Source organism: Neopsephotus bourkii, unplaced genomic scaffold (genome assembly GCF_033783945.1).
Source record: "Neopsephotus bourkii isolate Nb327-2 ecotype Australia unplaced genomic scaffold, CSIRO-AGI_Nbou_v1 NB_1346, whole genome shotgun sequence".
NCBI classification, from domain to species: Eukaryota; Metazoa; Chordata; class Aves; order Psittaciformes; family Psittacidae; genus Neopsephotus; species Neopsephotus bourkii.
The window spans coordinates 924,557-941,665 of NW_026901826.1; the positions used below are offsets into that span (position 1 = coordinate 924,557).

The following is a 17,109-nucleotide window of genomic DNA, read 5'->3' on the forward strand; positions in this document are numbered from 1 at the left end:
AGGCATTAGACGTACTGACAAAAGGTAGGCTCGTTCCGAATTTTGAGTATTTCCAGGTAGTTTGTTTCTTCCTTTTTTATCTTGGATTTTGCTGAGATTTTGTTTCATTTTATAAATGCAACAAGGGGGTGGGAAAAGGGGAGAACTGAGGTAATGCTGAATTCAATAAACCAGTAGATATCAGCAACTTGATTAAAAATATTTCTCCTGATTGAAAGCGACCCATCCATGAGACTCAAAGAAAAAGAAGTCTGGAGATGTGCCAGTTCATACAATAACTGTTTATTTGTCTTAATAAATATTTAAGAAACATGGCTTGTGGTATTTGATATAACTGAGCCCGTGGTTAAAAGACCTCTCTCCATGACATAAGCAAATACAGTCTATCCTCTTCATTTGTCTGACTTCTCTTCAGCATTCAAGGCTAATCTAGTTTTAGGTCAGGAAAAAGACTGTGGACTATCATTTTAAATAAACCATTGTAGTAAAACGTGAACAGGAAATTCCTAACTACACTGTTCAAAGAACAATGATTAGAAAAACAACACTAGCTCACGAAGTACAAGGAGCCTATGAACTGCCACAGCACAGTCTGCATGGAAAATTGGGAAATATAAAAATAAAACACACACAGTCACCATGCTCATTTTTGTTTCCCCACTCCACCCACCCCATCCCTAACTCAGTCCTCCCCACCAGGGCCAGGGTCCTTTGGAGCTTGCCAAGGCAGAAACCTTCTGATCTGAAGGGGGAAGGGTGCAGTATATACAGCTCTGTCTGATACCTTGGAAATATCCGGCCTGCGGGAGTTAGTGCAGGCATGCCATTCATTCCACAACGTATAAATGCCCTCTTTAGAGCCTCATCTAAGCAGCAGTTTCATTTGGATTTTGAGGCACAGGTCTGGCTTGTTTTTCAATAAGCTGCAAGCTATTTTTACTATTAAGAAAAAAAAAATCCAACCAACCCAACATTTTAAAAGCATGCCTGCTACCATACAGAGAGTATACAAAATGAGTAAAATGTGGACTCGAGGAAAATCTCCTACACTAGCATTCTACTCATAGCAGATTTCCCACTCCTAAAAAAACAAACAAACCACCAAAAACTAAACCCCCAGAAACCCACTAAAACTCATTTATTTTAAATTCTATCAGATGTAGTACCTTAAAATAATATGTTCAGAAATTCCTTAACCAAAGTGTTCTGACAACTACTTGGAAATTATTCTTTTAATAGTCCAGACATCTGACCATGTTCACTAACAGGGAGGAACAACCCTGATATATTCCTAATTTGAGACAGAAATCACAGTAAAGGGGAACTATTTCGCTCTAAATGCAATGTACTAACATTACACATTTTTTCTTTATAGAAGACACATCCTTAGAGTATCTGGATACAGGGATTAGTATTAAAATCTTCATTCACTTTGGAAAATAAGCTTCAGAGCACCTACATAAAAACCTAAAAGCCACAGACAGAAAAATGAACATATAATCTCAAAAGACTTGCATTTTAAAGAACACTATTCATGGACTGGAGGGTGGGGAAAAAAATTCCACAGCCAGGACATTAGTTTTGGGTAGTTCCTAATGGAACCGGAGTTCTTAACACCAGTTAATTTATTTTTAGAGAGGACAGAAAAGTCCTTTATAAATGTCCCACAGACTCTACATGTAAGGGAAATAGAAGAAACTTACGGTTATGATTAATGTAAAAAATAAACATGAGTTTATCAACTGACTTCAGAAAGAATAAAACAAGCATGTGAAGAACTGTAGGCAAACCATCAGTCATGTGTGCAAAACTTCAAAACCCAGATGTTCACATACCATATATAATTACACAATTTATTACAGTAAGTTTTAATGGTAAAATGATGCAGCTGCATTTTAAAACAACAAAACATTTTAAGATTTCTGAACCCCTAACATGTAAGGTGTTAGAAGAAAAAAAAAGACCCAACAACAAAACAAACAAAAACAGCATTATCCATATCCTTTTTCAAATACTACGTCCAAAAGAATCGGGTAATGGCCAAAAAGCTTCATACAAGTGGGAAATGAGGAAAAGAGAAATAAGCTTGAACTCAAGGTTCAAATCAAGTCCTGGTCAATAGTAATGAAAATGTATTACCACTTCAGAGTTGTTTGGCAGGTACTGTGAAACAGAGGACACAGCTCACCCTTAGCAGGCAGATACCCAGAAAGCAAGATCAGCTACGTCATCACTGTTACTGAGCAAAAGCCTTGAACAGGAATAGACACATCTATAAGATTACTCCCAGAAGTAATCTACCTAACATGATATTACAGCAGACTGGTACAAATGGGTTCACCCTGTACCTAAAACAAGCTGGATGGGAGTTTACAAAAATGGACTGTTTTCCATAGCCACTGTAGCTTTACCTATTGTGTCAGATTTCCAGAATATTGTGACAAAATTGATGAATAGTTGTTTAAAAACAAACAAAACAAAAAAAAACCCACAAAAAACACAAAGAAATAAAAACAAAAAAAAATCTTCATCAATATGAACTATCTAGTGTTTTGCTTTTATTAAGTCATGGAAGGACATTCTATAACCTGGCTGAGCATGAAAACCAGTTTACATCTAAGTTTAATGAAATGTTCAAGTTACTTTTTAAATGCCCTTCTGTGAAAACTTAAGGCTTCTTTTTCTAAGCACATGACACACTCCTAGAAAAGTCAGGATATCAAACTTTGTGCCAGAATTCCCACAAGCTGTTTTTGAAAATGTATCAAAAATTAAAGTAGTTGATAATTCTCTAAGATGCCCTTGAATCCTAGACACCCTAAGTACAGATTCAGTAGAGAGAATTCTGAGTAACATTTAGAACTAATAATATGAAATGCTGCAGTGGTTCTGCACAAAAAACTAATCATGGATCAGCATGGATCATTTCCCACAAGCATTTCTCACCTCCAACTTTCCAGACTGTAAAGCTGGAATAATGTTTACCTACAGAAGCACTGAGGCTATAGCTGTGAGAAATACTGCAGATAGTAAGTCACTTGAAATTTCAGATGGTTAAATGACATTTTACAAAACATTAATGTGTTCTTTATTACATGCTTGTGTTTCATGGTCTACAAGGGCTTTTGCTCTGAAAGCCACCTATCACATTTAACTGAGGAAAATTATAATACTTCTCCAAAACTTCATATAAGCACATATGGAAAACTAATTAAAAAAAAAAAAAAAAAAAAAAAAAAGCAGGAATTTGCACAGCAGCTTATTTTAACAATAAGAAAATAACTTCTGGAATTGGAAATATAGTGTCTTCATCCCACAGTCAATCAAAATCCAAAAGTCAGCATGATGACACATATCTTGACATTTTACACCAAAAAGCAGGCTAAGGGGATTTTTTTGAAAGCAAGAATTAAGGGGCTTATTTCACAATTTGTTGGAAAAAAATTAATTGTAGCTGTACCCTATTAAAGACCAAAAACAACCCATATAAACCATCATCAAAAAAATCCCAATTTACCACTTTAACACTGCTTAAGACAAGTACACAGAGTTTAGCAATTAGGTTTTTTTTGCCTCAACACCATCATCTTCTTCCTGAATAGAAAACACTTAACAAACACACTTCAAGAACTGTAATGAGGCTTCACAATTTGCAACAATTCGAAGTGACTTAGTGAAATGGTTGTTAAGATCAAAGAAAATCCTTCTTAAATTCACTGAATTACATGGTGTTATGAAAAATCAAGTTTAGATGCATCAGTACACAAGACCCTCAAAGTGCAGAGAACTACTAAAAGCAAGGCAAAAGGAAGGCTCAGGCCAAGCTCTGTGTCTGTGCATGTTGCTCTCTAAGGCAAAAAGCTTAAGATAGCAGTTATTTCTTGGACTTCTAAATAAGTATATTGTAGCTACTTTTGATTGATACAGGTAACTAAAGAGTCACTTCTTTCTTAAGTCCTAGATGTCCTAGCACATTAAGTTCCTGGACCATGTGTGCATTAAGCTGCAGTTTCCAAGAGTTGAGAACGGTGTGAAATCAGAAAGTTTTCACAACAGATCTTCCTCTTGATGACATGAGATTTCCTCCCTAAGTTCCCCTAGAGCCAACACAAATTTACAGCTAACCAGTCCAGATGCAAAATACAGCTGATGCAAAAATACCTGACCATTTTTAATTAAAAAGCTTTTACTTCTCTTTTGGGGAAAGCAATTTTTTTAAGCCTCTGTAAAGAGTTAGTCAGAACAATGTCTTTTGCCATGCAGACGAGATACAAGCTCAAATCAAACTGCGATTAAGGAGGCTACAATGGATTATCAAAGCACTTCTAAAAGAAGAATCCATTGTATGAAGCACCATCAAATGAAGAAACTGGAAGCTCACATGCGTAGGTATGATTATGGAAGGCCTGGATTTGATTACTCAAGAGGAATCTCAAGACATGGGAGAAATTAAACCATCATTTCAAAGGAGAGCATTTTTAACCATCTTTCTGCAAGCTGGTACTAGCAAATGTTTTTCTATTCTGTAATTCAATCGGCTCAGTTGAGCAGCTACATTAAACACAGAAGTAGAATTCAAATACCTGTGCGGAGCCCTAAGCACATGGTGCCTATTTATCACAAATCGCAATACACCCATAACCACAAGAGCACTGCTAGGTTTTCCCTTGAATAAACTATGAGCTGGCAAAAAAAAAGTAAAGATAAGACATCTCCAACCAACACAAAGTAACATGCACTTTTTCTTCTTAAACGCCATCACTCAGGACACAAATACAGCTGGAAATAAGCATGTGAACATGCAATATGAACATACGTGTTCTGCAACTCACTTTTGACAAATTACTGCATTTCAAGTCTTTACATGCATTTCCAATTATTTTATTATTACTATATAAATGAGAGGTCAGTTATACCTTCTCTAGCTCATAATGGATAACCATCAGGTTAATGAGTTAGTCTCTAACACTGTAATTGCTGACTATTTAGATACTATCAAAATTGATCTATGATCCAACAGCCATGATGATCATTACATTGATTTTAATTGGATTCTACAGTTCACTTTTTATGAAGTTTGGGTTTCAGGGATTTTTATCTGTGTGCCATATCACATCTTTAATACTATGAGTCTTAGTCTTATCCAAAAGATGTCATCTGGAAAAAGCAGAAGACACTCAAGTTTTAAGCAGTAACTTCCAAACACATGCAATACTTTCACCACCTACTAATTACCCCTATATTGAAAAAAAAAAAAATAAAAAATCCCAACCACCACAATGAGAGTTTACTTTTTATTCTGAAATTCTTCTAAGCATGCATGAAATTGCTGTTCAAATCAAGTAACTTTAGACTGGATCCTCCTCTGAGAAGCATGTCTCTATTTGTTTATGTTATAGAATTAGATAATTATGCAGTACGTCAGCTGCCTTTCCAAACATGGATCAGCCACTTTCTAAGAACATGCTGTGCATTAAGGTTTTTTAAAAGTCTTATTTTTAGCTGTTTAAACTGTAATCCAAGATTAAATAAATTAATTTTGAAATATTATGCATTTTCAGTTTTGATACCAAGCTTTGCGTTTTGCCATAAAGAATCATAATCACTGTGTGTGTAAAAAGAGCTTCAGCCTAAGTAAAATAGAAATCAAAATAGTTTCAACAAGATTCTCCATAGATATTTCATCTTGAAAATAACTCTTTCAGAAAGCTATGAAAGACAGCCTTTGATTCTCCATTGCTGATTCAAGGATGTTAATTATTACTGTACTTTATTTTTGTCCCATTACCAGTTAGATACACTGAAATAGAAAAATCTTTGAAAAAAAAATAAAAAACCTAGTTGCTTCAGTTTCAATATTTGCTAATTCAGCCCTTGATGGCAATCAGCTCCTTCTGCCAAAAGAGCTAACAGTACAGCACAGAACTGCCTCCATCCTGAAAACCACAGAGAGACCACCAAGTTCATCACTGGGTGCAAGAGCCTTTCCTACTCCACCAAATGCACAAAAAGGCAGAGAAACAAACTGAGAAATACTTCAGCTTGCTTGATCATGCAACATGTACCTAGAGCAAGCCTCACCAGGAGGCTGGGTGTATTAAATGGCTGACTCAAATGACTGAATGGGCCACTAGAAGTGACAGGTCAAGTCTTGCCATGCCTTTAGCACACCCTAATTGTACCAAGTCCAAATTAATTTTCCTATCTGAAACAGAAACAAGAAATGATCAAGACCCTTCTAGCATGACAGAACAAAGCTTACATCTCCATGCTCTCGCCATTAGTTAAGAAACAAGGGATTTATCTCCATGAAATAGGCTTGGATTGGTTGCAAGGGTAAAAAAATACAGCATCGGAGTCCCTGCTCCTCTCCATAAGCAGAGACAAAAAACTTGATCATCCAGTTCAAATATTATAGCCTTCTTCTCTACCACCTGGCAATTTCAACCTTGACCCATTCACATCTTTAGAAGATTTCACAGTTCTACTGCCACAATCTTTTAATGACTTCTAGCTCCAAACACTGGTGACAAAGCCACCTTCAAAGTCCCCCCAGTGGATGCTTTGCGGTTTTTTATTATTACCTTGATATGTCTTTTCACATTCCACCCTTGCCGTTACACCCTACTGCTTCTATACCCAACTGAGATCCTGCTTGGAAGTGCTCCACTGTCAAGATCTTCCCCACATCTGGCTTATACTTAGTTCCCTCTCACACACACCTCCAAGGTACCACGCTGCTGATACTTTCCCCAGTCTGGTCCCACATCCTCATGCACCAGCTTCGTTCACTGCCAGCAATGGCAATGCTCACCAGTGACTTCACCAGATATTTCATGAGTGTTTCCAAGCTGCTGCTGATGCCTCAAATTCAGTAGACAAATTGGTTCCCGCTGCTTGTAGCCCTCTCACTTCTTAATAGCAACTTCAGTGCTGCTACTCAGCTGAAAAACTGACACCTATTTAGTTGACTTCTGTTGACTTTTATACATCCATCTGGTGTCTGAAAGGGAATCCTTCCTTTTTAAACATAACTAGAAGATTGTTTATAGATGTGTTTTACTATGGTGGTATTTTAAAAATCAGTAGTCAAGACTGCCATTCACAAAGAGGATTTACTCAAAGAAGTTTCTAAACCAACTCATCGCTTTTGACTAATCCAGTTCCTTACTGAATTAAACTTAATTGACATAAGCCACTTAAATACCCATCTGCCCTAAAGGTTAAGTCAGCTTAGGGAACCAAACTGGCTGACAACTACCCTCCCCAAAAACAGAGAAATAAAATACTTCATAGGAGTTATTTTGCAATTTGTCTTACTCTAAGGTCGAGTAAACTCAGGTACCCGTGCAAAAGAGGGATGAGACCATGCAGCTGGTGGGGAGGACACTGCTCCTTTTGGCAGCAGCTAACCAGTAGCTCAAGGGTGCTATATTGTGAAACCTAGCTGAGTGTGCAGGCTGCTCTGCCAGAGCAGGCAGAGATGTAGAAAAAGCACCTAGAGCACGTTTTCTTTACCTAGCTTCTTTCAACCAGAAACAAGTTGAAGATTACTTAAAAGCTGCAATACTCGCTGGCTTTCCTGGTGAATGTGAACTGTCACATCTGCAGCAGATAAGATATTCAGGAAGTTCTATTTTTAAATGTAGGCAGAAAAAGTATTAGTTTCACTTTGTTTCACCAAAAGATCAACTAAATATTTTTTTCCTGGCCTCACATACAACTTTACAAAGCTCTACCTTCCAGTAAAAAACACAGAATTATAAATGAACATTACATTTAATGGGCACTTCTGTGAAGCTTGTTAACAGGACTCTGCTATAGATAGGTTGCTAATTTTTTTTTTACTGCCTACAAGTCATTTGTTCTTATGTTTGCACAGTGCTGTCACTGTATTTACGTTCACTAAAAGCACTAAGTTATCTCTCGAACTAAACTTATCACTAGAATCCAAGCCTAAATAGTTTTTTCTCCAGATAGTAGAACTTAAAACCCAGCCCTAGTCTTGTGACATTTAAAATCTTGCATTCTCATATGTGCAGATTATAGATCCTGAGAAGTAGACACTTCCCATACACACACCCTTTAGAAGATAGAATACAAATACCCAATTTTCTTTTAACAATACTTGGTGCTGCTTAATGACAATAAATACAACCATTATGCTTATACTGACTCAGTTATAAGTTGATTTATATATGTAAGAAACAGGAAAGTACCTTCTCTGACAGTTTTGAGCACTGTGAACACACATCACAGTTTCTCAGTTTATAAGACCCAACTCATACATGAGGCAGTTAAGAGAACCCTTCAAGCAAAAGCCCTCAGAACATCTGCCACTGCGTTGCCTTAACACTGAAGACAAAAGTGCTAATTTAAACCTTTCTAGCATGCACACAAATACAATAAGGCAGGTGTCTGCATTTCTTATCTAATTCCTGAAAATACTTCCATTTAGAGGTAAAAACTACACACACAAAAACCTCCTTCGCCCTTAACAAAACAGTAAGCGGCTTAACAGCGGTTTTTGGTAATGAAGTTACCATGGCTCAATAGCCGTTTTGATCTTTAGCATACATGCATTAGGTCTTGCAGCTTTATGCTACCTAAGCTAAATTTTCAAAGTATGTGTTTTTTAACCAGTAAAGATCAATTAAATAAATCATAATTCACTAGTATTGTACTATAAGTTGCTTTTCCCCAAGCAACATATATCTGACACTGAATTAAAAGCTACTTTTAAAAAAACATTTCAATCAGAGAGCTAGAGTCAAGGGGAGGAGGGGGGGAATAATTTAGAATTATTTACCAGTCACTTGTAATCAGAATCTACCAATCAAATGAAAGACCAAGCTTGAAAACATGCCCAATTCCAGCTAACATTAATTCTAGGAAGCTTGCATCTACATTCTTTTTTTATCACAAACATTTAATGGGATTTACTCACAATACAAAGTTAAAATATCTTCCTTTTTGAAGATACTGGCCAGGATGGGAAAAAAACCAACAAACAAACAAAAAAAAAACAGGAATGCATCTCCCTCCTGAAAAGCAAAGAAGTAGATTTATCATGACATACATATATGTGAAACTTTCAAAACAAATGTCAGCTACAGCATGCCTTTAAAAATATTACTGAATTATTCTGATCAAGAACTAAAGCACAAATGTGTGCAGACTGCCAAGGAGGCTTAGGGCACCACAGCCCTTTCTCCATGCCATGTGCTGCAGCAAGTATTCCCAGTCACATGCCAGGAAAGCAGTCGCACAGCTGCATAGCTTTCCCATCCACACTGTCTTGCAGCCAGGCTTGACTTTTGCACTGAAAATTCAAAACATCTGGATTTCAAGTACTACTTTATGTGTAATACTTTTAACATAAAGTTTATCAAGTCCACTGTATTCACTGCTAACTTGAGGTAATCAAATGATGCAACTGCAGTGACCCAGATACCTCAAGTGACAGAGATAATGTGGATCTTCCTCCTTGCTGTGTTAAGAGAAACCACCAGAAAGGCCCTCCGCTTTCTAATGAAAGAATGGCTGCTCTGCCAATCCTTAGAAAATATATTTAGCTATATATATTATATATAGGTTAAGTAACATATCATGCAATGCAGGCAGTAAAAATAGATGGACATAGACAATGGGACTCCAAGCAATAGCTGACTTGCATCAGGCGAAAAAAAAAATTGAACTACCTCATTTCATCTAGAGAACTAAAGGAGTGGAAGAACTACTCTGACATTTAATATCTCTTACTATTAAAAACATATCATATTTCTGCTTCCAACTTCTGACTATCAGATACTATTACATATCTACTAAACAAAAAGCTCTAAGTCTCCGGTATCATCTCTTTTTATGATCAAACCACTTCCAAAACACCTCTTCAACTGAATAAATTCAGCTCTTTTGCTGTCATGGGAGAGCATATTTTCCAGATCCACACTCATTCAACTATTTTTTTTCTTTACGTTCATCTCTCTCGTAAGCTTGGCACCGACAGCCTAGAGACCCAGTCTATAAAATCATGACCAAAATTAGTGGAGTTTTGCTTCCCTTTAAGCATTTTCAAAGCACCGCTTCCAAGAATAGATTTGTGACCTATAGGTTACACTTTATGCCTTACATTAACAGTCTGCACCACAGTCAAATAAAACACATGATGTAAATCCGTCCAGTCATTGTAATGTTTTCAGAGGGAGTATTAAAAGAACAACCAACAATCACTTTGTTTTCTTCCCATTCCACAAATAGCATTAGTTCAAAACAAAATTATCAGTTGATAATCGAAATACAGCAAAAAGGAAGTAGACATGCAAAGTCTGAAAACACATACGAATTTGATGCAAACTTTCAAAAATGGCAGGGGTACTAACTACCCTGTAGCCTTTGTCTTTTTCATGCTTTGCAACAGAAGTATTTAAATTCTAATACCAAATGACACTAATTGCAACTCTCAGTGAAGAGGTTTAAGCCAGGTCCAGAAAAATGCTGCTTGCAAAAAATCTTCTGATTGTCTCTGGGTTGCTGAGTAATGTCAACTGGACAGATACATTCCTATATGTTAAGGAGATAATTTTCTTGCATGGATAAAGTGGTCACTGCATTTCTAACCATATCATGCACTGGTGTGCCAAAAGACCCCTTGCCTCACTAGAGAGGCACATATTCCAATTTGGACAAAAAAAAAATTAGAACTGATTCTTACCACTTCATAGTCCTCTGATCTGGCCTCAGAGTTGCTCCTCTTCACATATCAAACAAGGCAAGAAAATACATGAAAAAGTAGTTTGTGACTAAAAAAGTAGTTAATCAATTAAGTATGGAATTTTCTAGCTTTGAATATCTGACATGAATATTCTCTCAATTTAAGCTTCTTACTTGCCACCTTCTATTCCTTTATAAAACCAAACTCAGAAAACAGAAATCACATTGTGCAGCATTACACACACCAGCACTTGGGTTTGAACACTTCGCTTTGCCCCTTGCCATAACAAGAGGAAACAGTAGTAATAGCCTTTGTCCTAACCGACAAAGAGAAGAGGCAAACTGGGTAATAGAGGCATTTGCCAAACACAAATAAATGATGAGAGTAAGGAGTCCTGAAATTGTTCAGCAGGAAGCAGACAGCACTTTTGGACCTTTCTGGCCATTACTCCCTTGACCATTTCTATTCTGCACCCTAATAACAGATACCTGCCTCATGACTTTCCCAAGCTGACTCTTTGTTTCAAGCCCATTAGCCTTTCCCGCTTATTTTCATTTTCTACAATTCTGATTTCTTTTTCATCAATCTTCATCAATTTCATCAACTTTTTTCATCAATCCAACACATCTTACACTTCCTGACCCCCATCCTTACATTTCACATGTAGTTCTTGTATTTCACCTTCCACTCATCTTCCCTTCTTCACCTAGACTTTATACGCTGCCCTACATGCATATTTTCCAACTCTGAAGATTCCTCATCCAAACTCAGTGCTCCTTCTTTTCCCTCAGGGTTCCATGTACAGCCAGGAAAAGAGCTGACACCCTCACACCCTGAACCCTCACCAGACCAGTTTCTTCTTACCTGTTTTTCCCTGCCCTACTGGTTTTCAGTCCAGTTCCCCTACTTTTTTCTTCCCAGGCTTTAGGTACAATCCTCCTTCTCCCTACCCCCAACTCCTGACTGCTTTGTTTTCCATAACCTAACAAAGATTTCCACACAGCCCCTTATGCTCCATCCAACTCCAAAACCAACCCCGCCTGTTCCCATTCTGCTTGTTCCAACCCACCTCTTCTACAAGGCCAGAGTTTTTTTCCTGTGCACAAATTAAGCACCTTTTAGGTCTTGGAATTAAGATGCTGATGAGGACACAGGACAGAAAACCTCTCAGATTACAATTAACATACCAGCAGCCCAGTTTGCAGGAAGTTCCTGTACAAGCAGATGATAAAATTTAAATCTTTACCTAGCTCATACCAATTTTTCATATCCTCCAAAAGTGGCCCAAATGGGTGATTTCTCCATGCAGAAACACTCCTACACTTCATAAGTTTAAAATCTTCATTTCAAAGCAAGATGATTCAAACTTTCAAACAAGGCAACCCACATTAGGAAGCTGAAGGAAACACTCCCTCTCCCCTAGAGTTGTTCCAAAAACCCAACACTATATTTTAGCTGAAGCTTCCACATACAACAAATCTAACAAGACTCACCAGTTTAGAAAGCTTTTGCCAAATACCAACATTTTTGGCTGGGCTCTAATCACCTGAAAACACAGTCTTGTAACAAACAGCCACAGTAATAAAATCCTTGGTGCCACAAGGATCATCAATATCAACCTCAAACATCATCAGACTTCTATAAGACCATTTACAACACCCAGTTATTGACCAGAATCTCAATATAGCAAGTATTCTGCAAACACAAGATAAAAAACTGTTTGCTGCCTTAAGATCTTACAATCTATTAAGATAGAAGACAACTTCTAAGAGATGAAAACGTGCAGTGAACGGCTTCATTTTGAGAGTTACAGGATCTGCTAGACAATCGTCAGCAATCTATTCATTACACACAATCCACAATCAACACAGTATCTTCCCCAACCTAACCACTGATTTGATACCAAAGATGCTTCTCAAATCTGCCAATTTTATCACACATCTGCTATTCTCCCTCTTTTTTTCTTCATTTATTCCACTTTTTTATGCCAAAATTCATAAAAGATGTACTTCTGAGTCCTTCAGCCCCTCTCACTCTGTATTATTTTTACTTACCTTCCTTGCCCTCATTACCTTCTCTTTCACAAACTCCAAAATCTTTTACAGAGCAGATTTCTCCTTTCTCAACTTCTCAAATTAGTATTTCCTTCTCTTCTTGGCTTAACTGGAAAAACGCGGGGGGGGGGAGGGGGCAGCGGGAGATTTTTGTTTTGTTTTTTAATCAAATAACTGCTTCAAATTAAACTCACTAACCAAACTATACAAAAGGCTGATAATTCTCAAGGGGGAATGCTGAAAAGAAAAACAAACTACTAAGTGCCAGCCACAGGGAAAGATGAGCCTGTGAGGATGCCGATGAGACTACTGCCCATAGGAAAGCTTTGAGGTACTGATTCTCAGAGCCTTGATGAGGTGCAGCATGGCCTAAGGTCCCACAGTTTTGTCCAATTCCTCTGGATAGAAACAAGACCACACAAACGGGGGGGATGATCTCTGTCACCCTACACCAAACTCAAAATGCTGAGCTACCTATCATATAAGTAGATTATTATGCCCTCCACTTTTTCAACTTCTTTTTTTTTTTTGGAGGGGAGGAGAAAATCTTCAGTATCATTTCCTGCTGCTCTAACCTTCCTTTCCCAAACTTCGTTAGAACACAACTAACCTGATCCTTTCCTACTTTGCTGCTGCCCATGGGAATGCAAATAGTTTGAATGAAAGCCAAAAAGGCTGGTCACTTTCTACTATGCAGAAGAACACAGGTATCCTTGACCTTTTTCAAGGCCAGGCTGGACAGGTATTTGACCAACCTGGTCTAGTGGTATAGCAGGTAGGTTGGGTCCCTTTCAACCCTAACCATTCTATGGTTCTATCTCACTGAAGTAACACCACCAGCCTGTTCTCAACCCAAGATTAACTCTGCAATCATATAACTGGCTCCTGCTACTTGAATTCTGCAGAAACTACTGATAGTTCTCATGAAAACACTATTTTCTATCTGCCTCAATGTAAACATCTCAGTCTCTGCTCTACAGCCTGTTCTTACCCGATATGAAAAATAAAACTGAGTTTAAACATTGGTGTGAAATATTTAAGCAAACTTTTAAGCGTTGTGGGGCGTGTCAATTATTTCTTCAAAGCATGAAGTCATAATTTTATTAGTACTATTGAAGTTGAATGGAAACGAGCTTTAAACACTGTAGTAAATGGCTGTCTTCTTCATTATTGTCTGTATACAAGATATTCCAGAAGACAAAACCACATAACCTCTGAAATTCAATGGAAAGGATGACATGTGAAGAAGCCACAGAGAGGTTGTTATGTCATTGGTTACCTTTAGAAGAGCACATTACAAGTAAACAACACTGCCATGCATTTTAATGTAGAAAAATGTGCTATCTAAAACACAACAAATATTTAATGCATCAGCAAAAGAATATGTGCATACATAAGTATGTCTAAATAATGTGACAAAGAATCTTGATCTGGTAGGTAAATATTTTGACCATTTAACAGTTATGTATCATTGTGCAAGATGACAGGAATCTCTCAAATGACTAGTCTTTAACCCAGACTGTGCTCAAATGCTTCTGTGGCCTTCTTAACATTCCAAGCATACTTCTGGCAAGGTAGCTCTGGCTGAGGTTCAAACTGTCCTTGTCCAACTTTCACTTACTATAAAAACATTGTTTAATATAGAAAAGCATACACAGAGACATATGTTTCTTATTTCGCAGACACCTAGAATACCGACAGTTGTGTTCACTAACCCCGCGTGGAAATTTTTATGCGAATGCTTCCAAGAGAGGTTGTATTTACCGGGCAGCAGCCCATGCTCCCATCACTTTTAAGCTAGGACGCTTGAATATTGGTTATAACTCAATTCTACTGAAAAACATGAAACCTGCCCAAATTTATTCGCACTAATCAAAATGAAAAGGCCTAATTCCAGCTCAGCACACACCGCCAGGCCTGAGAAATGTGAAAATGCTATCCCAAAACAGCACAGCAGACGGCTAATTCGCAACAGACCACGTATTTGTCAAATTAACTGCAGGAATTTACCGGCTTGCTTACCTCCACGCAGCGTTATCTTTTATGAGGAGGTAATCTACCAAATTACTTCAGCATGCCTCCAGCCTGCTGCTGCCAATTAGTTCAGCACGGCTAATAAATCAGGATGCCCAAGACACTGGATTACAGTGGAGCTAGTGTAATATTTGAGGACTATAAACAGAAGCAGTATGGTCCAGCCTCCCTGTCTCCCCCCCCGCAGAGAGACAGAGCTTGGTCTGAGCTCCCACCATGGGCAAAAAGTGCCGTAATTCCCTTATTTTCCTGCTGTGCTCTAACATTAACGCTACCGGCAAACCCGACCGCCACTGGGGCAGGGGTTCTGCACCTCAGGTCTCCACACGCACCAACCGAAGACGGCCGATGTGATAGGGTCCCGTACCTCTCCCTCCCCTCCATCCCGGCCCGGCTTCCCGCTCCGGACGTGGAGAGGTGAGGCGGAGGGCCCCGCTGCCCACACCCTCCCTTGCGGCCACGGACGGGGGAAGGAAAATGTCGCCGATGGGCCCGGCCCCGCCGCACAAGGGGAGAGGGCGCGCAGAAAAAGGGACGGGGAGGCCTCGGAAAGGCCTGTCCTCGCGCCTTCTCCGGCAGCGGAGCCAGCGCCCGGCGGCATGAACCGGACTCGGGCCCTCCTTCCCCTGCGATCTCCCTGGTCCACCGGCGGCTCCCGCCCCTTACCTGTCGCGGGGGTCGATCCACGAGGTCTGCCGGGTGTTATGGTCAATGTAAAAGACTCGCCCGTCGAAGTCCCTCGCCTCCTCCCAGCCAGCGGGCAGCGGTAGCTCCGAGCTTTCCCGGCCCCGCTGCCCGCCCGCCGGCGGTCCGCCGCCCTGTCCCGCCGCCACTTGCTGCTGCTGCCTCCGCCGCCGCCCGCCGCTCAACCACGGCATGGCCGCTCCGCCGCCGGGCCGCCACCGCCGCCACCCAGCTCCGGCCGAAAGCCGTTCTCCGCCCGCCGCCGCCGGGGCAGCTCCCGTCCCGCCCGGGCCACGGCCGCCCGCCGCCTCCTCCTCCTCCTCTTCCTCCTCCAGCACTAGCAGACAGCCCCGCAGGGAGCGGGACTCGGGCGGCTCCGGCTGCTCCGCACCGGGCTCATCCTCCCTCACTCCAGCCGCGCTCCGCGCCGGGACCAGCCCCGCTGCGCTCCCTAACCCCGCCCGAGACCTGCCCCGCGCTGCCGCGGCTCCCAGCCCACGAGCTCGGCCCGCCGGCCCGAGCGCCCCCGCCCCGCCGTCGCCTCCCCCCGCTCCCGCCCGGCGCCGGCCACGGCGGTCTTCCCTCCCTCCCTTCGCCAGGGCCCGGCCCCCCCCTCCGCCCCGCCCGGCTGTTCCCACGCCGCGGAAGGCCGGGCTGGGCCGGAGCGAGGAAAGGGGCCGGGGAGGGAGGACCCTCCCGGCCTGGCTTAGACTGGCCCGCGGGGCAGGAGGGAAGCGGCGGGGCCCGGCGAGGCGGCCGCACCCCGCGTCGCGGAAGCCGGGCCCAAACCCAGACACGTCAGCTACGGAGAGAGAGCGGCAGTCCTCCGCCCTGGGCGCGGGCAGGGGGAAGGCAGCCGGGGCCCCGCCGGGGTCCGTCCTGTCCCGACCCGAGGCCTGTGCTCTTGCCACGGCCCGCTGGGGACTGGAAAAGGGAGTCATGCCCAGGCCTCTTTGGGTCAGGCATCCCAAAGTGCCCACCCGAAAAGCCTCGGGAGTGCTGAGCAATCTGGACGTGTACAGGGATGTGGGGAGGAAAAGGGGTCTGCTGGAGAGCCATTAATGATGATGGAGGAGAAGTGTTGGATACCATGAGTCACAGAAATCATGGTGTATCAATGCTTGGGTAATGGATGCTGGAAAATCACACACAACCTTATCCTGCAGAGCAGAAAGCGGCAGTGTCTGGTTTGACCTGAGCCTGCTGGAGACCCCAAAGCAGAGTTCCAACTACCATCTACAATTAAATTCCCCAAAACTTGATTAGAACAGCACTAAAGTTGGCCTGTGGTACTCTGTGCCTTCCCAGGACACTGACTTCAGCTAAACCTCCTTAAAATCAGGAAATAAAGAGTTAAGGTAATGCTGGCTAAACTTCTGAAAACTAGGAAAGGATTTAACAATATATTCTCAACCTTAACTCAGCCCCCTGAAATTGGCAATACCCTGCCAGGGATTATCCTGCCATTTCAGTTATGTTCCACTTGCATTCAACATTTTAAATTACAGCTCTATGATCATTAATTGCTGCAGTGTGGTTATAAATGCGGGAAATTAGAAGACTTCTGCTCCTGGCTTCTTAGGCCTTTCTCTCTCCCCCTCTCCTTTCCACCCCTAAACCACT

The 17,109-nt window shown here is 41.1% G+C and overlaps 1 protein-coding gene across 3 annotated transcripts in view; it reads right to left on the reverse strand.

The window, feature by feature from the left end:
* Positions 1 to 16,442, reverse strand: part of WWC3 (WWC family member 3) — a 105,431-nt gene extending 88,989 nt beyond the window's left edge. For all 3 annotated transcript variants that reach the window (XM_061366467.1, XM_061366466.1, XM_061366465.1), the window contains exon 1: positions 15,469 to 16,442. In XM_061366467.1, coding sequence (XP_061222451.1) covers positions 15,469 to 16,427 — 959 coding nt within the window. In that variant the 5' untranslated portion in view covers positions 16,428 to 16,442. The remainder of the gene's footprint in view (positions 1 to 15,468) is intronic.
* Between the last annotated feature and the right edge of the window lie 667 nt (positions 16,443 to 17,109).